Below are 25849 nucleotides of genomic sequence, written 5' to 3'. Positions count from 1 at the left end.
CGCCTCTGGAAATAGCTGGAAAATCAAGGCATTTCCTTGGTGGTTCAATACTTGGCAGGTTCTCGGAACGCCAGGGCGGATGAACTCAGCTGCAGGTGCATGACGGATCACGAATGGCGTCTTCACTAGGAGGTGGTGCAAGGTCTCTTTCAACAGTGTGGAGAGCCTTGGTTAGATCTATTTGCCACTGAAGAGTAAGCACAATGTCAGCAATTCTGCGCGTTGTAATTTCCAAGGTGGCACTCGCTAGGCGACGCTTTTCGTCACAAGTGGATTTGCAGTCTGTTGTACGCCTTTCCGCCTATATCACTTATGCCCAGAATGCTGAAGAAGATAAGGTGAACCGGGCACAAGTCATTCTTGTGGCTCCAGATTGTGCATGAAGAGTCTGGTATCCCGAGCTGTTCAAAATGGCCATCGATCCTCCAATCAGACTGCCTCATCGGGAGAAGCTTCTGTCGCAGTAGCAGGGGACGGTCCTCCACCCGTACCTGTCCAGTCTCCACCTCCTTGCGCAAAGATTGAGCAGCGGTAGTTGACGTCTTTCGACCTACCTCCTGAAGTTTGTGACGTCCCTCCAAAAAGACAGTATACGCATGCAGGTGGAACAAATTTGTGGCGTGGTGCACAGCAAAGGCTGTCCCTCTTTCAAGGTAATCTTGTTCCTTCGATCTTTTGCCCAGCAGGGCTCTGCTATGAGCACTAACAAGGGGTACCTTTCTGCCATCTCTACCTTCCTTCGGATGCCAGATCAGCTTTCTTTTTTCAAGTCCGCAGTAGTTAACCCTTTCTTGAAAGGCTTAACACATCTTTTTCCTCCAATTCCATTTGTTATGCCTCAGTGGGACTTGAATCTTTTGCGAACTTATTTAATGTGTGCTCCCTTTGAGCCGCTTCATTATTGTCCATTACGTCTCTTAACTCTTAAGACTGCTTTCCTGGCAGCCATCACTTCCGCTAGAAGGGTGAGCGAGCTCCAGGCTCTTTCTTCAAAACCCATTTTCTTGTCTGTTCATCCGGACATCATGGTTCTCAGGACCCATCCATCCTTTCTTCCTAAGACGGTCACTGTCTTCCACATTGGGTAGACCATTTCTTTGCCGGCCTTCTTTCCGCCTCCGCATCCTTCAAAGGAAGAAGAGAGGCTCTACCGTCTGGACCCAAAGCTTGCGGTCTTCTTCTATCTGGATCGCACAAAATAGTTCCAGGTGGATGTTCAACTTTTTGTTGGCGACGTGGGTGCAAAGAAGGGTCGGGCCGTACACAAACACACCATTTCTCGATGGGTTGGGTCGTGTTGTGTATAAAGGCTTGTTACTCTCTGGCTAAAAAGAGCCTCCATTCGGGCTACACGCTCACTCCTCCAGGGCGTCGGCAGCCACTACTGCCTTGGGAATGTGGAGTGCCTCTGAATGACATCTGTCAGGCAGCCACGTGGGCATCGCTGCACACGTTCACCAAACACTACTGACTGGACAGCCAAGTCCGGAGCGATGGCTTCTTTGGGTATTCTGTTCTCCAGGATTAGCGACAACGACGGACACGTAGCCGACCGACACGCAGAGGTACTGCTGACGAAAAAACTTTCCGGATCCAGTCTGACTCCTGGGGGTAACTCTAAGGTTAGGAATCCATAACTAACTAATGTTTCTTACAGATATATCGTTATCGGAGGTAAGTAACTTGTGCATTAAGCCAAAAGATGATTTGGTGAGATCCCTCAGGTTAGCACAGTCGCACCAAGGAATAGATCAACTGCTTGTTTTTGGTGTTTATAGAGTATTACTCCAAGTCCATGAGAGTTACTGAGAAACGGTAAGGAGTTTGAGTGGTCAGAAAGGCAGGACGGGGATTTTAGAAGTGTACATGTATTTCATTTGTCCGATGGACTATCAGGATGATTCTGAATGGTATGTAGTAGTTCTCATGACTGTTTTCTCCTAGTGGATGGAGGTTGAATTTGTAAGAAGTATCACAGCTGAGTCTGGCGTGGTAGTTTTTCATAGGGTTTTCAAGAGGGAAGGTTGTCCAGAGTTCATATTCATGGACTATGCAACTGTTTTTAAACTTGTATGTAGTCAATCAATCAATCAATCAAAGCATTTATATAGCGCACTACTCACCCGGAGGGTCTCAAGGCGCTAGGGGAGGGGGGGTCCGCTACTGCTCGAACAGCCAGGTCTTGAGCTGCTTCCTGAAGGCAAGGTGGTCCTGGGTCAGGCGGAGGTGGGTCGGGAGGGAGTTCCAAGTCTTGGCGGCCAGGTAGGAGAAGGGCCTTCCTCCTGTGGTGGCTTTTCGGATGCGGGGCTGGTCGATCGAAGCTGGCGTGTGGGGGCGTAGAAGTTGAGGTGGCTGTTGAGGTATCCTGGGCCTTGGTTGTGTAGGGCTTTGTGTGCGTGGGTGAGGAGACGGAAGGTGATTCTCTTGTTGACCGGGAGCCAGTGAGGCATGTAAGAACATTACTATACAATCTGTAGGGGAATGCTTTTGTTGAACAGATACATGGCCTAATCAAAGAGGCTATTCAGATGGCACTGTGTAGTAGGCAGAATATTGTGGGAGGTATACAGGAGATGGTGCGGTCAAATTGAAACCTTTTTAACTCATTAGGGAAATTGAGAACCAAAAACAAAGTTGCTATCACGTTAGTGGGAATGATGTGGAAGCAGAAACCAACAACATTTCTCTCTCGAAGAATGGTAGGATAAGGGCCAGGGATTAGGTTAAGGTGAACATAGGAATTAAAGGAGAGAATATTAATAAGTTATGGAACCACTAAAGGTGAAAAGTGTTCATGTGTGGCAGGTGGTATTACATAATGGCTAGGGAATAAGAAGAGAGTTGCTTAGTGTTGGTGGACAGGTGAGACGCTTAGGAAAGATGTGTGGTGAGGAAGTGACAGAAAGGGCATGAGCATGTTGTAGTGCTTTCATGATGATGCCAATGAAAGCATATAATACTTTCATGAGATCAACACATCCTTGTCATGATGATGACAAGGGTGTGTTGTGGGTTGCAAGGAGCCTGGTTAGGCAAGATGTGATCATGAGAGGGAGATCAATACAGAGGACAGTAGTTTTCCGGACCATCCACGCTCCACAGCCAACAAGCAAGAGGGAGGTAGGGCATGTTGATTACCTGTGAGGTTGCATGATTTTATCCTGTTGTAGTGAAGCAACTTGCTTCGTACCCAGGTCTTTTGTTGTATATTCTGTATTCGCACGGATGTCATGTTTATATTAGATGAGGTTGTAGAGCCGGACTGTTTGGTTCCTAGGTCAGTGTGGGTGCAGGTCTCGTGTGTATGTAAGCACTGTGACATGGGCTGCAAGGTCATTGGGTTCTGACTGTGGCAGCTGCTTCTGGGCAGGCTTGATGGCTCCATGGCATTGTTGTGCATTAATAATAAAGACATTTGTTCAATCAGTTTTGTGTAGGAGTTCATCACTAAAATAACTAACAGCAGAAAGAGTGAAGGTAGATACATAGAGGAGAATGACAGCCAGAAGAGAAACATGTAATAGGTAAAACGAGGCACCACACGCTAATGTTGAGTTTCCACATCTTTATTGGTATCCACAAAAGTGGGTAGAAACACAATCGATAAGGGGTAGAAACCGCTACAACTGCTGTTCAGTTCCAGCCATCAAATTCCAACATCACTGGATTCTAAACCCAGAATCCAGTCCCAACACATCTTCCCCTTTATGTTGATGACTAGCAGCCCGCCCCAACGTTGTCCGGGGCAGAAAGGGCTGGGGCAGCACCGCTGCAGGAGACGAGCAGCAGAGCGGCCAGCAGCGGAAGCAGCAGAGCGTACTTACCAGCATCATGTGCGCAGGGTGTTGTTTCCTTGCTCCTGACCGCTTCTGCCCACGCTCCTGTCCGGACTCCGGAGGCTGTCTGTTTGGCGCTCCTGGGCGCTTCTGCCCACGCTCCTGTCCGCTCTTGGCATGTCGGACTCCGGAGTCTGTCGGTTCGGCGCTCCTGTCCTTCCCGCTTCTGGCCACGCTTCTGCCCACACTCCTGTCCGGACTCCGAAGGCTGTCGGTTTGGCGCTCCTGCCCGCTTCTGGCCACGCTCCTGTCTTCTCTTGGCATGTCGGACTCCGGAGTCTGTCGGTTCGGCGCTCCTGTCCTGCCCGCTTCTGGCCACGCTCCTGTCCGCTCTCCGAGCACTTTACTACTTTACTAAAATGGCGGACCCGTGATTGTGATGTCAGCACGCATAAAACGCACACGCCCACCTCAGACATGGCGCTACTTCCAAAGGACTACTTGCTGAAAGAACGTACTTTTCCCTTCTAAGGTATATTTTTTTATGGTATATAGCCTATGTCCATCTGCTTACCCTGACGTTTCCTATGATGTATTGGGTGTTTTGATTGGCGCTGAGGTTCCCGAGTTTACCTGGCTCAAAGGATTGTGTTCTCTCTTTATAATAGTAGTATAGATAACAAACCTAATTAAAAGGATATGAAACGTAAAAGCTACCTGCAAAATACAAATACACAATGGAACAACCCCCCCATTAGTAATGAAACAGAAGTTTGTGAATTGAGAGAAACTACTGAAATAGAAGTACACATTAACAACTGCACACAGTCCTAACATTCAGGAAGGACACATGTAGAACACACTACACCTGGTCCTGGAACATTGTGGGATTTCTTCTCATGCAGGAAATCCTTAACACATGCGTACTCTCGGCACACACCACACTCCCATCACCACTCGCAATTATATCCTCACTACACTGAGGTGATAACCTTACTTGTTCCACCATTTGTTATCGTCCAGCATAATTATATGGTCCTTGACCCTAAGGACTCTTTTGGGTTTGGAAAACCTTTACCGACCTTTCACTCCAATACCAGGAAGCCGAACCCTGACACAATCTCCAAGTTTGATGGACGAGGTTTGAACCCTTTCCTGCCTCACACCAGCCACATTTTTCTTTTGAGAAGCTTCACGTCTAACTTTTACAGATGCAAGATCCCTTTCCTTTGCCAAATCCCCCATCCAAAGACCAGCCAGTTTGGTGACCGGTTCGCACCCTTCAAGGAAGGCCACTGAGAGGGGGCACCGCACACTGAGGGTGAGTTTCACTTCCTTATTGTGATTCACGTAATTGGATGGAAACGTGACCGGCCAGTCAGGGAAACCACTACAACTGCTGTTCAGTTCTAACCATCACATTCCAACATCACTGGATTCTAAACCCTGAATCCAGGTCCAACACCAGGCCTGGGGCTTGAAATGGAGCAGAAACAACACTAAGAGTGTTCCAGGTAGCAAAGTTGCAAGGAATTGAGTGTTATTTAGAGCAGAGCATGACAGGGGCAAGTCAATGCACATGAACAGTCAAAGGAGCACTTTTTGGGATTAAGAGTGGCGGGCACTAGGGAAAGTGGGTGATGCTAGCCAACGTGTTTGCATTGCTTGTTCCATGATTCTCTCTTTATCTCTGAATGTGTTAGGACCCTCTGTATGATGGGATGACCCCACTGTCACTTTTTTTGCCTCCATCAATCCTCTCTCTCATACAGCAAGATGACGCCTGTCCAATTTTCCCAACAGACACAAAATCGTGGAGAAATGTTGAAACCGGCTCCATCTTTATACAGCCACTTGTAAAGATCATACGAAAAGATGCCTGCACCGAGTCTGTGAATGACCTTTTCCGTAAGGTGGGGACAATAACGACTTATATGATTGAAGCAAGAGTGACATGGTCAAATGGTCAAACACAGCTACTTTTAAGGGGTTTGTGATGCATGGCATAGACATATTTAGGGCTACTTTTTAGAATGTTTATATGTAACCTCGCTGCCATCCCACATGTCATGTACTCTCTAGGACCCCCCGCCCCCCAACTGTTACCTCTTTATAACTCCCACTTCCCCATCTGAGACCACCACCTTTCACCTGCTCCACAGATCTGACTGTGGCAAAACCTCCTTCAAGGAAATCACATGCCCCCTCCTTTTAACCAACCATATCTTTATCTTTGACTTCAAACATCCAGGCAGTTCTTCCAGCAAATGTAACTAGATTGGTCAGTCTATTCCATTATTCCAGTCATCCTTTCTCCACACGCCCCCTGCGACACTAACTATGCAGCACTGTCAGTTAAAACCTACCAAACCACAATAGTGCTCTTTCATGAGGTTGCACGTGAAAATTCCCAATCAAGAACTTGTCAACCTGTCATTCATTAATAACTCAAAAGCTAATGTCAACATATTAAACTACTTCAACCCAGAAGCCATCATCAACTCTCACACACCTCTGAAACCAAATTTTTCCACATTATGATCAGCCCAAGAACTTACAAACAGCAACATATTTATAAGCAAGCAGGAATAGAAATGGCACAAAACCCAAATCTGAGACTGGAATACTCCCACTCCTCACACAGAAACCTCATTCCTAGAGTCAAATCCATCTTTAAGGCCACAATTACGCTGCCTCTTCAGCACCAATAACGCTATTTTTAAGGTCATCAGGGCTTTATCCCAGACCCATATGTTACTACACTGTACTGTAAATTGCAATTGATCTACTACTCCCCAAACAAGCAGGGTTAGCCCCACCTCAGAAGCACAAAGCAAGTCATTGACATTGCCCCTACATTTAGTTAATTTAAGAAGTTGAAAGTAGAAATATTTGTCTTTTTTGTTGTTGGGAGCAATATTGACTAACCACTGTATGTGCACATGTGTATTTAACAAAGTCTAATATTTGTTTTCCTGTAACGCATGATGTCTCCTCATCTATTATTTTAATGTTATACAAAAGAATATCCAACATTTAAAAAAAAAAAAATGAACTTCCCTTTCTCCCATTCAACACCATTAAGCCCAACATAGTCAACACAACATGTGCAAGAAGCATCTTTTGTCATACAATCATAACTGGAAAGAAAGATGAAACCTCAACCACAAGGACCCGGCCTCCTACCAACTCACTGATGCTAGTCAAAAGATGTTTGCCTCCCTCTTCCTTGGTCCGATTTTCCTTCGCCTTTGATGTCGTTTGTTACTGTGTACATCCGCAAAGTGTAGAAGACAGATGGGGGTCTCACCAACCCTCATGTGGCCGTAGTTCACAATCATGGGCCATGAGGGAGACTACCTGTGTCCTGACAAAAAAATGTAATTCATCCAATCCTCGCATACATCCTTAGGTTAGTGATGATGATCCCATACTTCGTAGAGTCAGTTATGAAAGTTCATGGGCACGAAGCTGAGTTTTACCTTCAATTACTAAAAGAGAAGATAATATATAACATTGCAAGAGAAAAGCAATAGGAAGCTGAAGGAGGGTAACTGCAATATACCAAAGCAATCAAACCTTATGACATGATTGAGAGAAAGAAAATTTGCAAATGAGAAAAAAATGAAGTGCCAGGCACAGAACAAATGAGTGCCAGTGATTTAATGATAGGTTAAAATAATGAAAAAGGATTAAATAAAGGTTGGAAGACTGGAAGGAAGTATGAAAGAAAGTAAGGGTAAAAACAAGAAAGGATGAAAGAAAAAAATAATCAAGACGGGGAAAAAGTGAAAGGTAAATTTTAAAGACTGAGGTATACGAAGTAAGAAAGGAAATATGGAGGTTGGGTTGTGTGCCTCTGTGTGAGCCTGCTATCCTTAATAGCCCAAGAGCAGGCTTTATTGTGTTGGGCCCTAGTTAGTCAGTGGGATTAAAGAGAGGGACATCTCAAGTCATTTAGATGTAGGGGAAGCTATGGTTTCTGGAATCCTGCTGGACACTTTGTGCTGTGCCTTTTTAACTCTGCTGCAGATGGAGGAACCGATATGGTAAGATCAAGAAAGGCTTGTCACTGATCTGAGACGGAGAGGAACATGATTGGTTATTCTTCGGTGCCGTTCAAAGATTACAAGATCTAAACCAGCTAACCCTCAATATTGATAGACAACTACAAGAAAGATGAATGGAACATCTAAAACAATCTCATTCCAAACCACCTCGAAGACCTGCATTTAAGATCTAAAGCTTATGATCCTGAAGACGAGCCCATGTAAGTAGTTTTTACTAAAAGTCCTTAGTCTAAGAAAGAAAGGGTAAAATGACATAAGCAAGTGATCTGTTTGTACTGGTCTTGTCTGCCCTGCTCGTCAACCTAAGGAATCGGAACACTAGGAACCTTGCCCCTAATGCCGGGTCTAAAGTCAAGTGTTAATCAGACAGCCCTGCTTCCTCCTCTGAAATCCTCTGATTTAGTCTGCCAGCAAGGGTAACTTCGGATTCATCCTCAACATCTCTTAGTTACTGTTCTTGTGGACTGCAGAGCCTCCAATGTATATATAGATATTAAGTGGACTTCCAACCATCAGATACCAGTCCAATAGAAAAACTGTACAGCACAGTAGAAGCTTTTAAGGGAACGCTAGTGGCTTCTGGCCTAGTCACTGAAGAAACTCCAGATTTGTCTTTCTGGATTGCTACCAATTATGAGAAACTGAACTTTGATTTAATTTCCTCTCCTAGTGATCCAAATTGTGAGAAATGGAGTTGTTGGTTGAAGGAGATGAAACCCAACCCAGGATTCAGGAGTCAGAATTAACTTAGAGGCAATGTGTGTAAAGTATTTTTGCAGCACTTAAACAGGAATAAAGTAAAAACACAACACAAGAAAAATCCAACACCAGTTTGAAAAATATAGCATATTTTTTTATTAATTATTTGGCACCAAAATGATGAAAACCAAATCAGTAGAACCGGAGTTATGAATGTTTAAAGGGAAAAATAGCACTTAAAAGATCAAAGCGCCAACCGCAGACTTATAGTCATGTAAGATCAGGGCAAAGTAAAGTTATGGCCAACAGCGATGGAGCGTGGATCGCATACATGAAATGGATTTGGGCCAGTCTCTCCATACCTTTGGACTTAAAAGAAATTTTGAAGAAGATGTCTGAGAAGGTGAAGTTTAGTGGGGCAAAGTAGCCGAGCTGTCCCAGTAGGAGGCATCGTAATTGGGGAGCCGCTGGATGAATTTGCAGTGAAGATTCCATCATTAGGACTTAGTCTCTTTTTTGGAAGCTGAAAATCTCCAGAAGTGTGAAGCTGCAGGCTGTAGCCGATGAGGGCTCCACAAGGCCAGAATCCTCTTCTGCAATATGCAGCTGAATAGGATTTGCTGCTGTGTAGAAGAATTCAACAGGAGCTGCCCCAAAGTAAATCTTGGGTGGATTGATGAGCAGGTAGGTTGTGGTCTTCTCTCGGTTTTCAGGGCACTTTTTGGCCAAAACATGTCTAGGTCCCAAGTTTTGGATTTGGGCTTCAGGGCAGCTTTTCCACCAATTCCAATGGTCCAGAAATGGAGGGACATCCCTTGGAGGCTCAGGACTCACTCAGGCAGGGTCCAGATACGTGTTCAAGATTGTCAGAGACTTTTCTGTCCCTGAGGTTCTGATCAGGGAGCCAGCCAACTAGCCTTTGGAGTCACTCGGGAAGTCCTGGGTTCTGGTGAAAGAGAGGGGCTCGAGCTGAAGGACATACCTCTGCAGAATTAGAGGAGTCTTCAGGGAGCAGGACAGTTCTTCTTAGTGCTGCAAAGCAGTCTTCTGAAGTACATAGCATGTCACAGGCAGCAGGCAGTCCTCAGATAGTCATTCTGCAGGTCCAGGATAATACTGAAAATTGGGTCTGATGGTCCTGTTTTTGTACTCTGTGCCACATTTGAAGTGGTGGAAACATCTGGAGGTTTCTCCTCACAGAAGTGTCTGGAACTTCCTTCCTCTCTACTTTGGTCCTAGCCTGTGTACAGGCACATTAGGCTAGTGGGAAGTTCTTTGAGGGCAGGGTACAGTCTTTTGCAGTGCAAGTTGGGCTGTGCACAGCTCCACCCTCCCATCCCCCAGTAGCCCATCCAGGCACACTTGGGCCCTCTATTGTGCGGCTGTCTGGGAAGAATACACAAAGGCCAACTGCCAACTACACCTAGTCATGTGACATAGGAACTAGTTGCAGGCACCAAAGGGTTAAGACAAGAACATGCCAACTGTCTAAAAGTGGTATTTTCAGAAATGTGATTTAAAATATGACTGCCATTAAAAAGCATTTTAAATTACAATTTGTTTAACACCAAACATGACTTTCCTTCCTGCTCCCACTGAAAAGTTTTCTTATTACATGTAATATGGTAATCTAATGTTATCCTTTGAGAGAGGTAGGCCTTAAAGTAGCGAAAAACGAATTTGGGAGCATTGTAGTACCAGGACAGATAAAATCTAAAAGTATGTCTAATTTTTTTTTATTCACATTGCACCCCTCCCTATGGGCTGTCTAGGCCTGCCTTAGAATTAACATATGTTATAAAATGGGTGTTTTAGTCTTGGAAGTCGTTTATGATGCCAAGTCCAATTGTCAGTTTAAAACTACCAACTGGTCTTCAATAGCAGACCTGGGACATGTTTTAAGGGGTTATTTAAGTGGGTGGCTGTTAGAAGCTGGACTGTTCTATGATTTACACTTATGTAAGTGGGCGCCCTGCACCAGTCCAAAGACCCTTATGGTGATTTAGGAGGTCTTAGACAACCTTTGAAAGCTCTCTAACTGGTAGCTGTGGAGAGCAGCCTTCAGGCTTAGTCCAGAAAGAGTGTAAGCAGCTTGTTTTCCTAGAACACAATTGTATATGTATAGATCGAGTGAAAAGAACCACTCAAGGGAATTATAAAAATATGTATTTAATATATAATATTCTGTAACACATACAAACTCTTACCCAGATATTTGTACAATGCACACAATACTTTGCATAGAAATCAAGTAACTAGCACGAAATACAGAGTGGACCCCATAGGGAGACCAAACCATAGACTAAGAAAGTGGTAGAAGAAACACAAGTGGGGTCAAGACAATGTCGAGAGGACGCAGATGTGCTGAGGACCCAAGGATCCTCCCAGAGTGAGTGACTAGGATCCCACAGACAGCGTGTGCAGTGTGGGAACATAACGACGTGCTCCGTACAAAACAACATGTAAGTCGCGGTTGGAGTTTTAAAGATTAATGACCCTTCCCAGTGGACCCTGAAGAAACCCTGTGGAAGACAGAAGGTTGGAGAGCCCCCCCCCCACCCATGGATACCCTAGTACTGATGTTACCTATACCAGGGAAGCCGAGTACATAGGTGTGAAGTGGTGTCGGAGGGGACAGAGTCTATGTCACTCAGCAGTGACCAGGAGATATGGAAGACGAATGCCCACCAATGTCAGGAGTTGCAGGAGAGTTGACAGGGACCTTGATTTTGCAGCTGTGAGGAACAGGCGGTTCTGAGGAAGACCAGGAGCCAGGCTCGAGTGGTCACACATAGGATGTAGAGTGCAGAGGGGTCGGTGTCCAGTGGGAACACCAACAAGCCTTGGCAAATGTAACAAACACAGAAGTTGAAGAAGGAGCCATTTCGAGACCTGCAAGGTCCAGGGGACTCACCACAAGCAGGGGAGTCAGGGCAGGCCCAGAGCAATCAGGGAAGCCACAAAACACAAAGTTACCTTCAACCGGACCCACAGGCTGGAGGCACTAGAGTCGCAAGAGGACCTCAAGCAGGTCACCAAAAGATGCAGGCCACGGTGCAAACGATGCGATGTAGACAAAGACTTTGGTCACTGGAAGTGCTTGAGGGTGGGGCTACTTGAAGCCAGAAGATCTTGGTAGAAAGAAGCCTACAAGCCTTTGCAACTGCAAGTCTATGCCGTGCACAGGCGTTCGGTTCCTGTGGCTGCCACGAGGGATACTGGTCTCAAACTTGGTGAGAGGGCAGGCCACGAGAGCTGTGGAGAGCCAACCCTGTGTTGCAAAACCGTTCGTGGTCCGTCGGAGCTCAGGCTCAGCAGACTGGTCAGCTTAGTAGCAGTGCCTGCGATTGCAGGGAAGTGGACACTTCACTTCAAGTGAGATTCCTTCAGGTGTATTTGATGCCCACAGGCCTTGGAAGGTTCCTGTATGGTGAACAGGCAGAAACGATGCAGCAGACTGGAAGGGAGACAAAGTTGGGCTCAAACTTAGTCCAGCCAAGTCCAGAGTCCCCAGACAGTAGAAGAAGTGGTGTCTGAATTGAATCTTGTCCCTTGACGAATCTAGGGACCCACCCACAGGAAAGGTCTTAAGTACCCTCAGGAAAGGGTTGGAACAATTCAGGGGACCCTCCTTTGGGACGGTCTGGACAAGGGGGAGGTTACTCCGATATCCTTTGTCCAGTTTCGCGCCAGAGCGGGAGCCAACGTCTCCCAGAGCTGGTTTGAACTGGACTATGCATGGAGACACCAAATGTGCCCCTCATGCAGACTTAGTCGCACTGGCAAACGCACCCACCCTGTCCCAATACACTAAATCCTGTCTGGGAGGAGGTCACACCTCCCTGTGACAGGATGCCTATTGTTCTGCCTTCCCCTGCTCGAGCTTGGCTCAGTAGCAAGAGGACAGAATCGTGTCTCTGGTCGGCAGCAACAATTTTGTGCTGTCTGGGTCTAGAAGGCTGACACCAGGAAAACTAAACACGCAATATAGGGCTCTTCCAGTTCTTGGAATCATACCTCCCACACTGTTTTTGGTGTGGGGCTATGATTCCAACATGTTTGATACCAAACATGATGGGATTCATTGTAGCTAATTTTGAGATGGTCATCAACATATGGTTCGAAGTGGGAGATATTTTACTCTCTTCACATTGAATAGTTCTGGAACCGCCTCGCTCAGAACAGGCAGAGTGCAGCCAGCAGGCAGTAGCAGTGATGGAGCATACTAGATGTGTATGCCAACAGCAGCTTCCCTCAAAAAATGACAGTATTGGGGGCGTGGCCAAGATGGCGTCTCGATAGGACGCAGCCGTTAGCTCTCTGCTTCTGCTTGGCCCTTTACCGCACCTCCAGCGGCCATAGGTGCGTCGGACCCTGCCCAAACGGTCAAGGGGAAAGTGGTGGTACATCCTGGGAAGCTGCGGTGATCCAGATACCCGGGAGCGAGACGGCAGCGGGTCCGTGACGGATCAGCAGAGCATGCACCAAAATATCGGGATAGGCTGCAGCGGTGAATCTTCATCCTAGAGCACCTACTAGGTTCCTGGCGGTCCCCTGGAGCAGTATAAGGGGGCCTCCAATGATACATAACACCCACTGCTAGTCAGCATTCCCAGCGGCAACTGTGCAGGCACACACCAGAGGCTGCGAAGGAGGGCCCAGGTGGCGCGATCTATGCTAGGCCCCAGCTCGGCCGGCCTGGTCGGGCCTTTCCTGCGTCTGCACACTGCAGGGGGAATGGACCCCTGCACCCAGAGGATGGGGGCTCGCTCTGTGGCCTGGTCTGAGCGGACTCTACCCCGAAGTCACAGCGGACTCCCTGGCGGACCCCCGGAGTGGTATAAGGGGGTTGCCACCGTTCTACTACGCCTGCCATCAGATAAGTCCCCTGTTGCACTGGAATGGACATACACCAAAGGCTGCGGCGGTGAGCCCAGGCTGTGCGCCTTAACCGGGGCCCACGGCCTGGTCGGGCCTCCTTTGTGGCAACACCTGTTCGAGGGAGCGGATGCCGGCCCTCAGCGAATCAGGGGCCCTGCTGTACCGCCTAGTCTGAATAGACTCTCACCCATAAGTCATTACAGGCTTCCTTGCGGTCCCCCAGAGCCATATAAGGGGGCCGCCACCACGATACAATACCCGCACCAGACAGCGCTACCAGCAGTACCTGAACAGGCGTGCACCAGAGGCCTTGGAGGTGGACCCGGGCTGCGCGTTCCACGCGGGGTCCCGGTTTGATTAGCCTGGAAGGGCCTTCCCCATGGCAGCACATAACTGATGGGTCGAAAGCCTGCGCTCAGCAGACAAAGGGCTTGCTACACTATCTGGTCTGAGCGAACTCTCCCCCAGGGTCATAGGTAGGGCGATCCCTGCGGGGCAACGTATATAAGCTATGTAGGACTTGGGGATCTGTGAAAGCCTGAATGCCCCGCGAGAGGAGAACCGGCGTGGTGGGCCTCAAGGGAAGTAGGTAACTGCCCTCAGGGACGTAGGGAGGCAAGAGCAAACGCAGGCCACACCGGAGAAGACCCAACCAGAGATCCTGGGCCCGCTGGTCCTGCTTGACCCCTAAGTCAATCACTTGGCGGGCACCCTTGCAGCTGCCCTCACCAGCCTTGACACAGAGAGGCCATTTCGCTGGGCCCCTGGCGGCATAGCGGGTAACCCTCCGCTGGTAATCGTAGAGGAACAGCTGGGCCCCTGGCGGCATAGCGGGTAACCCTCCGCTGGTAATCATAGAGGAACAGGTGGGGTGAGCCCAGCGCTACAGCACCCTAGCACATTTGAGACCACACTGCATTGACTGACCCGTTGGGCCTCCAGCTCTGGGCCGGCACCCAGACAGAAAGGCCTTACAACAACTGCAAAATGGCAGCCTAAAAAGGCAAGAAAGATAGATCAGTAAAAGATTTACTCCTCAAGCCGGTGGCTCAGCAAGCAGAGGGTCCGCCACCGGAGAAGCACCTAGACAATCAGCCGATCCTTCATGGAGTCGCTATTTTTCTCCCTCAACGAGGATTTGTCCACCTTGGAATGTGAGCTCTCAGCGGACATGAGGGAAATCTGATGGGGTGTGGACTCTGGGGTAACGGATTAACCTGTTGGAGGAGCACAAGAAAGGCCTGGATAAATGTTAGAAATGGCGATTTCCGGTTGGCTGAGGCTCGTGCCAAAACCAGTCAGAGACCACCACTCTGTCGGGGCAAGGGAGTTACACGCCAAGATAACCCCTGCTCACCCTTGGTAACGTGACACGAGCAGTAAGGCTAAACTCGGAGGCTATGTAAGTTAAGCGTTTGCGCGCGCACCCAGCAACAACACCCAAGGGCCACCACAAAGGAAACTCCACACAAGGTTATATATAAAAATAGCCTTTGTATTGTACCAAACACATTATATAAAAACACACACTTTACAATGTGCCAACAGGCACGGGCAGAATTTACAGGGGATATGTACAGGACAGGGCCAGTTGGACCACTGTCAGGAATAGGCACTTTTACCACTAGAATACTTGTTAGAATTAGCACTTAGAACATAGAATATAAAATCACTGTAGCACAAAATAGGGAATAGAGCACACAACCAGTAATCACTGGTAACCGGTAAGTACCACCTACGCAACCCTAACCACCTTAGGAAAATGCTATGCAGGGAACCAGGACCTCACTAGCAACACCTGTACTAGGAGAACAACCACCTAAGTATCACTATACATTTAGGGGTAAAGGCATGAGAACATTACACAGGATGCATCACAACATTCAGAGGTGTAGGGAAGAAACCACATGATGCATAAACATACATTCAGCGGTGTAGGGAAAAGCACATGATGCATAAAAACACATTCAGAGGTGCAGCACAGAACAATTTCGCAGAAATTACATAAGCCACAACCTGTGACTGTCCACAGGCCAACTGACCTCTTTGGGGCTAGGACGCCCTGTGTCCCCAAATGTCAGGGGGCCTAAACGGAGCAGCTGCCCACTAAGTGCTGGGCAGCTGTAGGGATGAGGTGGCCAACGCGGTGGAGCCTCGCAGGCTCTGGCCACCAACACACTCGTGGCCCCGTGAGCCTTGCTCGGCTCGAGAACAACTGTGGGGCAAAGTGGGAGCCTTGTGGACTCTGAGCAATGTGCCCCCACTGGGGGAGCAGCCCACTGCCAGCTTGAGCCGCTCTACCCTTGCAAAATGCCCCCATTGGAGCCTCTCCGGGCTCGTAGTAAAAATAGGCCGCCAAGAGCCTCTGCAGCTCAAATTACTAATGCCCCTGAGCCTCTCTGGGCTCTAAACAAATCTGGCACCGTCGTTGGAGTCCCGCTCGAGGGACTCAGAATCAAGGATATGCCCCCGGGGCCCTAATTACAACTGCCGCCTTGAACGTAGGAGCCCCCGCTCGGGGGGGGGGGCTTGAATTCACTGTAAGGCCCCAAGGGCCTCGCGGGCGCCAAACACCAAGGCCCTCGCACTGGAGGGGTGGGGCGGGCACCGGCACTGTGCCCCAACGCCCCCCTCTTCTACGAAGGCACTCACCGGGTCTTCTGGCGGCGGAGGCAGGAGAGCTCCCGCTCCTCGGTGCTCTATCCCTCCAGATCCTCTCTTGCTCTCCGGGACTCTCCCTCGCTCTTAGGAGCCCCGGGGGCGGGACGACTCCGGCCTCTCTCTTCGGACACAGACGCACGGGGTAGGCTCTCGTTTGCTTACTGCTTGGGCCAATCGCAGCGCGAGTCCCCCGGCGAGCCTCCCGCATCCTCCACCAATGGCAGCGCGGTCCCGGGTGACGTCAGCGGCTGCTCCCTCAGCCCTCCCCTCAACCCCGGTGCTGCGGCAGTGATCTCGGGGGCCAAGACGAGGGGTGGGCTCCCTCGATCAATTATTAAGAAATGCCGACAGTGTCCCTGGCGGGGTGGGCACCCGCCAGGGGTCAAATAAATGCAGGAACACAGCGATAGGCAGCGTGGTCAGCCGCCAAATCCTGACTCCTGGAGCCAGGCTCACCAGCCAGCTCCAGCCAATCACAGGCCAGACACAAATTACACAAACATGCCAACTACTGGAAGTGACACTTCCACACTAGACACAATCATGCCGCATACATAATTGCGCAGCATTTAATCACACGAGTCCGCACATACCAAACTCGCACCTGCACTCCCCACGCATCAGGAACTAACATGGACACATACATTCCCCATGCATTCCTATGAGAGGGCAGGCCAACCTCACTACACGCACTCAGAGTGCGCACGTACTTCCCACTGGGACACAGAGAAAGTGCGCAGAAGCCAAAAATCACTAGCACTGGGTCACCACACAAAGCAAAAAGTTTAGGGGTGAACCTGCCAGAAGGGCCAAGTCCAACAATAAAGAACTTGAGCACCTCCAGCAAGAAGTCCTTATACTGCAAGGACAGAACCTGGACCTCCAGGCCCGCACAGAGGACCTGGAGAACAGGTCCCGCCGGAACAATATCTGTATTTGTGGAATGGCTGAGGGCAAAGGAGACCGCGATATTTAAGCACTGGTGGTGGGCCTCTTCCACTCCATTCTGGGGGAGACTCCCGAGTTTCCCATCAAGTTTGCTCTCACCCAGAGAGTTGGCTCTAAGAGGTGGCTCTGGCCCCACCAGTGGATATCATAATTAAAAAAAAAAAAATTTTACTTTATTTTTGGTGCAGAAATATACAAAGACATCAAATTGTTCAGGGCACTTCGCCAGTGATAGAAATCAATGCTTTATCATCATTATAATTTTGGTATACCACAGCCCTTCAGCCCACATCCCGGAGGTCGGGCGGCAATATCAAGTCAGTGTCACAATTAATGATTCCTACGGCGGCCCCCAAACTCCGCTCCACGGATCATCTAGTTTCTGCTTTTCTCGTGATTCCAGGCGTGTGACCCCATCACTTGCCGGACTAATGACCTGAATGGTGTGTACCGTGTGTGCCTTAAGTATGTCGTCCCAGCCTAATGACAACCCCCTAATTCCATACACATCCTCAGTGTAGGGCCCGTACCCTTCGGCTGCTCCATTGGGAGATGCCAGTCTAGCCACACCCTCCCAGGAACCAACTATTCATTGCTAATAGGGCCGTCGGCCTTGTACACCAGCGGATATCATGACGTGCGTCCATGATTTTCAACTAAAGGAGCGGATCCTCAGAGAGGCCCGGTGCCATGCGTAGCTCACCTATGAGATATCAACGCCTACACTATACCAGGACTTGGCGGCCTCGAACCCTACTCAAAGGCAAAACTTTTCACCCGATCACGTCCTACCTCAGAGACACTGGTATCAAATACTCATGGGGACACCCCTTTAAACTGATCTTTCAATTCGAAAAAGAACTAAGGCAAATCCGATCCCTTTCTGCTGCGTTTAATCTTTTTGGCATTGAAGACCCTACAGCAGGCACATTGCTTCAGAACAACCTCCCACGCAGTCGCCGCAATGGACATGGGTGGACCACTATCAAATCTCCCAGCCCTTGAACACTCCCTGACCCGGACACTATGGCCATAGAATGTCAGGCAGTCCTGGCGTCCCTCACAGGGGTGTCTTCAGAGTAAATGTACACACTAAGGCAGAAGCTCTGAAATTTGCAGTTCTAACTCTTGAAGGCCGCTGGATATAGTCTACTTATTGATGCGGGCCTTGCCTGGGGTGAGCTGTTGGCTACAGGTACCCTAAACTACTTCTCCTGGGAGCTGTACGCCCTGTACGTTGACTGCTTGCAATTCTTCATCATTAATGTTTTTGTTACATTGGGGTGTTTCTCTTGTATGGAATGGGTTCCCTCCCCTCTCCCACGTGCATTTCTTGGCTTGCTTGCTTGCATACCTGCAATTCTTTCCTAGTTAGGACCTCATGGATGCTGTCCCACATGGGCCCGATCAGGGAGTGCAAGGTTCGCCCCACAGCAATCATTTCGCACTGCTTCCCCTCCACTTCCTCGGATGAGTATTAAAATCTTGACCTAATATGAAAGGGCTCAACAACCCTATAAAACGTAGAGCCATCCTGTCTTATTTGGAGAATTCCAATGCTCACATTTGCTTGCTACAAGAGACCCACCTATTACGCAGCAATGCACATAGGCTACGCTCTAAGGCCTTTCCTCAGCAATATTTCTCCTCTCTCCCAAATAAGAGGGCTGGGGTTGCCATTCTCATTTCCTGCTCTTTCCCTGGGGCGGTGGGGCAAAGGACCTAGAGTTTAGAGAGAGACTTTTGGTGCTTTCTGTGACTGTGGGGTCGCATGTGCTCATGCTAGCCACCATCTGTGTTCCCAACGAGGGCCAGGATGGGTTTCTACGCGAAGCGGCAGCTGACTTGACGTCCTCCTCTGATCGGCAAATACTTCTGGGGGTTGATCTGAATATTGTGTTCGATGGCCAGCGAAATCGCTCAGCTCAGGTGCTTTCTGACCATGCAGCATTTGACCACGACCCAGTCCCCCACCTCTCGCCCATCCTTTTCGTGGAGACTTGGAGACACACTTCTCCATCATCCCGTAGTTATTGCCCACTTCACTAAAACACTAAAGGACTACCTAGCCGAGAATGACACTCCTGAAACATCCATAGTGTCCTGGTGGGAAACTCTCAAATTGGTGCCCAGGGGCGACTTAATAGCCACATCCTCCACTGACAATAGGATGCATAGGGAGAAAAGGGAGGAGCTCTCTCGGCAGGTCACCGAATTAGAGGGGATTCACAAGAGAACAGGTGCTGCGAAGGTATGAAGGCAACTAAAGACTGCACAAGCTCAACTAGCTAGCTTGGATTTGGACCGAGCAGAATACGCAGCCTTCTGACTCAAACGCATGTTCTACATGGTAGCAGACCGATATGGGCACGCGCAGCATCAGGCAGCGGCGGTCCCATTGATAATAAATGAGGGGGCTCTAAACTTTCCTGAGAGGCGAACATTTCTCTTGTCTTCCGTGATTTGTACGCCAATCTCTATTCGGCATAACAAACACCAGAGCAAAACTCCTCTGCATACTTTTAGGACTTAACACATTCTCGCTTGACACTTGATCAGACCGCCTCGTTAGATAGCCCGATCTGAGTCGAGCAAGTAATTGCAGCTGTCGCCAGGCTTAAGCTCCCTAAATCTCCCGGCCCGGATGGGTTTACAGCCATTTTTATAAAACTTTCTGCGCAGTCCTAGCCTCAATATTGACACGGCTATTCAACACGATCAGAGACACATCAGAGATGCCCCCTTAATGCTCATGGAATTAATGGTAGTCTTGCCCAAGCGTAGAAATTACGGTAGGTACTGTGCCTCATATAGGCCTGTTTCCCTGTTGAACATTGATCTTAAGATCCTTACTGGGATATTGGTGACTAGGCTAGGTCCGTTGGGCTAGGTCCATTGATGCCTGGACTAATAGAACCATTTAAGCTGGATTTGTGGCGACGAGGCAGTGCAGTGACAACACCAGGAGGTTGCTCCACCTCCTAGTCAAGGCACACCGCCAACCAGTGGAACAAGTGGTACTTTCTGTCGATGCTAAAAAAGTGTTGGACAGGGTACACTGGCCCTTCTTAGAGACCACTCTGGAGCACTTTGGGGTAGCGAGCCACTGTCCGAGTGAATAGCTACACGCCCGGCCCTTTTCCGATAGCCAGGGGCTGCCCACTCTCCCCACTCCTGTTTGCCCTCTATATAGAGCCGCTGGTTCAGAGGGTCTGGGAAAATCAGCAGGGTTCTTTTTGGAGGGGAGAGGCACACCATTAGCCTATATGCAGACTACATCATCGCCACGCTTGACTCTCCTAAGTCATCTGTCCCTGCGTTCCTCACGGAACTAGAGGAGTTTTCCACGCCTCTGGCTGTCGTGTAAATATCTCTAAATCGCAGGCCTCCGGTTTCTCCCTGCAGCCGTCAACTATTGATACCCTTGTCCAGGCATGCCTCATTATGTGGGATCAAAAAACTATCCCCTACCTAGGTATAACATTAGCAGTTTCAACCGAAGAGACTGTCTCCTTCAATTACATGCGTATATTAGAACAGATACAGTGAGACTTGCAGCGCTGGCGCCCATTTGGCCCCTCGTGGCAGGGCCGGGTAGCCGCTCTTAAAATGAACATACTCCCTATAATTTTTTACCTTTTCTAGACATTGCCTGTGGAGCCGGTCCCGGGCATGCCGAATCAGCATCAAATAGAGTTCTCCTCTTTTGTTTGGGCAGACAATAAACCACGGATGAGCAGGGACATGAGTTTTAGATCCTCAGGTGAGGGGGGTTTGGGAATTCCTAACCTAGACTATTACAACAAGGCTACTCAGATCTGTTGCTTGTTGGAGTGGGCTCAGCTAGAGTTTGAGAAGCATTGGCTTTTTGTGGAGCGAGCATTGGCTGGGCAGCCTCTGTGGAAGATCCCTTTTCTCTGCAGAGCTTCTAGGTCTTCGGGTCTCATTGGCTCCCCGATAGTACGAGCCACTTTGATCGCTTGGGATGCTACGGCCACACACAAAGTCCTCACCACATTCCCGTCGCCCTTCACTCCTATCACAAGCAAACAAGCAACCCTGACTTTACCCCGGGTCTCGATCAGACAGCTTTTCGCCATTGGGATAAGGAAGTCCATAGATCCGTAGGACACTTTTTTAATGAGAAGGGACCCATGTCTTTTTTTTTTTAACATATTTTATTGTCAGATTGCACAAAAGGCGCAGGGCTCTGAACCCCAGAGGTCACTGCAGTATCAATTTATTCATTTACAAGACAGCATCTGATTTTCTTTAACATCAAACAGTGCAACCAAATTACGTGACTTAGAATATCCGTTAGGAGATATAGCCCCCCTCCCCAACTAACCCTCCGACCCCCGGAGTTGCGCTAAGTCCACTGAGACCAGTCCATATGCATAAACCATCAGGCTAGAAAAACAGTAATGGAAAAGGCAAAACTGCCACCCCACCACCCCAGTTTTGATACACACACACACCCCAGGCTACACCCACCCCCCCCGTTCCAGATCTGACAGGCCCGCTCCAGCCCTCATTCCACTGGAAGATCATCCACAACATTCGGAGGCTCCAGCCACAAACCCTATAGTACGCCCACTGCTTCCATATTTTGTAGTGCTTACGCGGGCATCCCCGGGCCACAAAGATTGGCTGCTCCAGCCCCATGGAGAAGTCAAGGCCATTTTTCCAGGCGGCCAACGAGGGGTCCCGTGCATCCTTCCACATTCTGGCTATATCACGTTTCGCCAGTGTGACGCCCAGCAGCATAAGGTGTCGTTTATAAACGTTGACCCCAATCCCTTCCATCACATATAGAAGGGCGAACTGTGGCGTGCGTGGAAGTGAACACCCCAGAACCTCCGATAAACAGGAGAATACCCCCCTCCAGAATCGATCGAGTAATGTGCATTGCCAGATGGTGTGCAGGAATGTGCCCGCCACACCGGAGGCAATCCGGGGATGCAATCAAACCCGCCCGCCACAAGCATACCCGAGTGAAGTTGACCCGATGGAGGTATTTAAATTGTATGAGGAGAAGCCGCATTGCTATGGCCGCTTCTCGGGGGGGGGCGGCTATGGCCTCCCTCCAGTCCTCCTCTTCGAGTGTACCCACATCCTCCTCCCATACCCCCCGAAGCTTCTCAAGCGTGGGCGCGCAATGGATGACCAGGGATTGGTATATCCGTGAGATTTTCTTGGTTTCCAAATCTCCCATAAAAACATTCGCCTTCAACGGACTAAACTCTGGTAATGAGTCAAGGCTATGGGTGATTCTGCAGCTGGTACAGCAAGCGGGGGGAGCGCAACCATTTTGAAGATCGCCAACCTGCCATATATTATTGAGGGCATACCCGACCAGGTCTTTATATCCACGCGAACGCGCTCCCAAACCTGTGCCAAGTTCCACTCCCAAGATATAGCTGGCACATCCGACAGGAAGACACCCAGGTAGCTGAGACCACCCACCTGCAACGCCGACGCCCATTACGGGGATTCATATACAGCCTGGTCGTTTCCCCGAATATTTCCAGGATTCGTGGCCCCGGTCTATCCAATGTGGTTAGGAAAAAAAGAACATCAGCATACAATGCAATCCTATCGGAGAGACCCGGAGCCCACTCAAACCCCCTTAGCAACGCATCAATGTGCACCCAGGCCGCCAATGGCTCCATGGCTAGGGCACATAGATATGGCGACAGGGGACACCCCTGTCTGGTGCCTCGACTGATAGGGAAGCTAGACGAGACCGCTCCCGCCACGCACACTGACGCTGTCAGATCAGTGTAAAGAAGCATCCGATATGACAGAAAACGTGGGCCGAAGTTATGGCGACGTAGAAGGGCAAACTGGTAAACCCAACTCAAGGAGTCGAAAGCCCTATGTCCGCCAGCAGGAGTGTAGCCAGCTCCCCCATTTGCCGAACCGCTGCCAGTGCCACGTGTGCCACCCTGATAATGTGACCGGTTTGTCCTATGGGGCATGAACCCAGCCTGGTCCGGGTGCACCAAGGGCGTTATGTGTGGCAGGAGGCGGTTAGCCAGCGCTTTGGTCAATACTTTGGCCTCCACGTTAAGAAGAGAAATGGGACGGCAGGAGGCGGTTAGCCAGCGCTTTGGTCAATACTTTGTCCTCCACATTAAGAAGAGAAATGGGACGGTAAGAGGCGTGTTGCTCCGAGGGCGAACCAGGCTTGTGGAACACTACCACCTCTGCATGTCTCCAGTCCGGGGGGAGCCGGCCGGCTTCCCTGGCCTCCTCCAACGCCGCCCGGTAATAGGAGGCTAACTGTACGTTATACTGGCGAAAGAACTCGCTGGGTAACGCGTTGGGTCCGGGCGCCTTCCCAGAGTTAAGCTCTTCCAAGGCCCTACTCAGCTCCTCGTCCGATAGGTGGAGCTCCAATTGTTGGCGCTTCTCATCGGACACCGATTTGGACTTATCGACCGTAGCCTCCGGCAGGCATTCCTGTGGAGCATAGAGGTAGGCGTAGTTAGAGGCAAAGCCCTCCGCTATGACCTTATGGTCCATCAACGGTACCCCACCCTCTTCCAGCACCCCCAGAAGGGCCTGGGGATATAAGGCACCCTGGCAGAGCCAATGTAGCATCTTACTCGACTTGTCGCCCCATTGATATATTCTGCTGCGCGATGCCAGCCATACCTTTTGGGCCTCGTCCATTAGTTGCGAGGCGTAGGATTGTTGTGCCAGAAGTAATTGTCACACGGCCGGCCCCCATCCTCCTCCCGGCACCGACGCTCCAGCGCTTCTACCTCCGCCTCAGCCCGAACCAATTCCTCGCGGCGCCTCTAACGGCCTCCACACACCATGCTATGTCCACCCCACAGTGTCACAGCGCTGGAGACCGACCCCACATTGGCGGTGAGGTAGTTTGCGACATCCTCCCTCATGTGCCTCTCGTATTCCTCATTCTGCAAGTTCCATACAGATAGGCGCCATCGAAAGGGCTGCCGCCCATCTGCAGCTTAACGGCCACTGGCGAATGATCCGACAACCGCCGGGGGAAGATCCCAGCGGAGACCACATTTGCAACCGTCGCTCGGGGAACAAATACACAGTCAATCCTAGAGAATGACTTGTGGACAGCCGAGAGGTACGTAAACTCCCTCCTGTCCCCATGAATGTGCCGCCAGGTGTCCACCATATCAAGGCTTGTAACACTGGTTATAGGCGGCAGACCCGAGAGCAGAGGACGGCCCAGGACCAGGGTTCGATTCCCGGCGCGGCAGGTTTCTGGACCAGGGTCAGCGGACTCGATAATTCTCTCGCCTCGGTGCCCACTCTGATCAGCGTTCACACTCGGCAACTCTGGGCATTAGCTTGCCTCATCTTCACTAACGGCCCCACCAGACCGCCGGGGATGCCTGGTCTCACCCTGGAGATACCCATTAAGGGACCATCTCTCAGGGAAGCCAGGAAGGGTTTCGCAGCGGTCGAAGCGCCATGGGACCCTCCGGGTAAGTAGTGCGCTATATAAATGCCTATACATACATACATATACATACATAGTTTTGTGGGCTGAATTCCGCCCCGGCCCCCACCAGGCCTGTTCCTGTTCCTCCCCATATCCTGCACGTCATTCCAATCTCCACCCACCACTGAGGCCACGTCCGGCATGTCACAGCCCACAAGGTAAGTAGCCGCTCTACCAAAGACCAATGTAACGGGGGGCATATACACAGCCCAACACTATGGGGTCCACCCCAATCGTGCGTCGGAGAAAAAGATACCACCACCTGCGTACCCAGCCATTGGCGCTCATGTATGTATAGGACCCTGCGGTGTATTAAAATCGCTACTCCCCTCGATCCCTGCCCAAACTCAGCATGAAAGACCTGCTGAAAGGGAAAACGCTGCAGACACAGGACCTTAGAGGCCATCAGATGATGTTCCTGTAAGAAAAGGATGTCAGCTCTGGCCCTTTTAGCCTGGCGCAGAACAGCCCCACGCTTAATTTTGTCCAGGAACCCGCGCACGTTCCAGCTGAAAAAGCGGAGGGTACCAGGGGACACCTGCCCAACTACAGTCCCACTAGCCATCGAGCAGCATGAAGTGACATTGCACTGAAAAGGGGCCCCGACGGGGTGTGTGTGTGTCTTAATGTACCCAGTGAGATGGCGCAACTCCTACCCCCAAACAAACCCCCTCCCCATAAAAAACCCCCACCCCATACCTCAAAAACGCTGAAGTACATGTCGCGGCTGGGTGAGTGCCGAGCCCCCAACGGGGGACACGGGCCACCCCAGCCAATGGATCCCCAACTTCCAACCCATGTCATCCAGGTCCACCCCCCACAAGTGCTAGAACTGTTGGGATTCAGCCCCCGTAAGGGTCTCTCCATACAGCTTAAATCAATCATGCTCACACTCCCATTAGAGGAACATCCCGGTACCACCCACCCCCCAGCAGTTAAGGGTCCAGTGTCCGAGGCTGGGTAGCCGTATCTCCACGTGAGGAGGCACTTCAGGACAGAGAGCACCTCTGGGACCGAAATCTTCTGTGCCCCCTCCGGCTCTGTCCCCGTGAACTTTTCGACATCGCCTCACTCAGGGAAGAATCAGAATGCAGCCCGGGCGGCGTATTCACCCTCACGGTTTCATCTGTCCACTTGAACACCTCCTCCGGGGTGTCGAAGAAATGGGTGTGAGCTTGGTACACCACCCGCAGGCAAGCTGGGAACAATAAGGCGTACTGGAGCTTGAGGTCCCACAGTCTGGCATTCGCTACCATAAGCGATTGGCGTTGCTGCTGCATGAGCCACGTATAATCCGGGAACACCAGGATACGATGATTATC

At 50.0% G+C, this 25849-nt stretch overlaps 1 protein-coding gene across 3 annotated transcripts in view; it reads left to right on the top strand.

The window, feature by feature from the left end:
• LOC147729765 (caspase-1-like) overlaps window positions 1–25849 on the top strand; it is a 494150-nt gene that overhangs the window by 413516 nt on the left and 54785 nt on the right. For 2 of the 3 annotated variants that reach the window (XM_086954650.1, XM_086954649.1), the window contains exon 7: window positions 5580–5689. The exons of the other annotated variant lie outside the window; for it this stretch is intronic. In XM_086954650.1, coding sequence (XP_086810776.1) covers window positions 5580–5689 — 110 coding nt within the window. The remainder of the gene's footprint in view (window positions 1–5579; window positions 5690–25849) is intronic. 3 annotated transcript variants of the gene reach the window in all.

Source organism: Lissotriton vulgaris, chromosome 2_1 (assembly GCF_964263255.1).
Source record: "Lissotriton vulgaris chromosome 2_1, aLisVul1.2, whole genome shotgun sequence".
Taxonomy (NCBI): domain Eukaryota; kingdom Metazoa; phylum Chordata; class Amphibia; order Caudata; family Salamandridae; genus Lissotriton; species Lissotriton vulgaris.
This window is presented reverse-complemented; position numbering and strand designations above follow the sequence as displayed.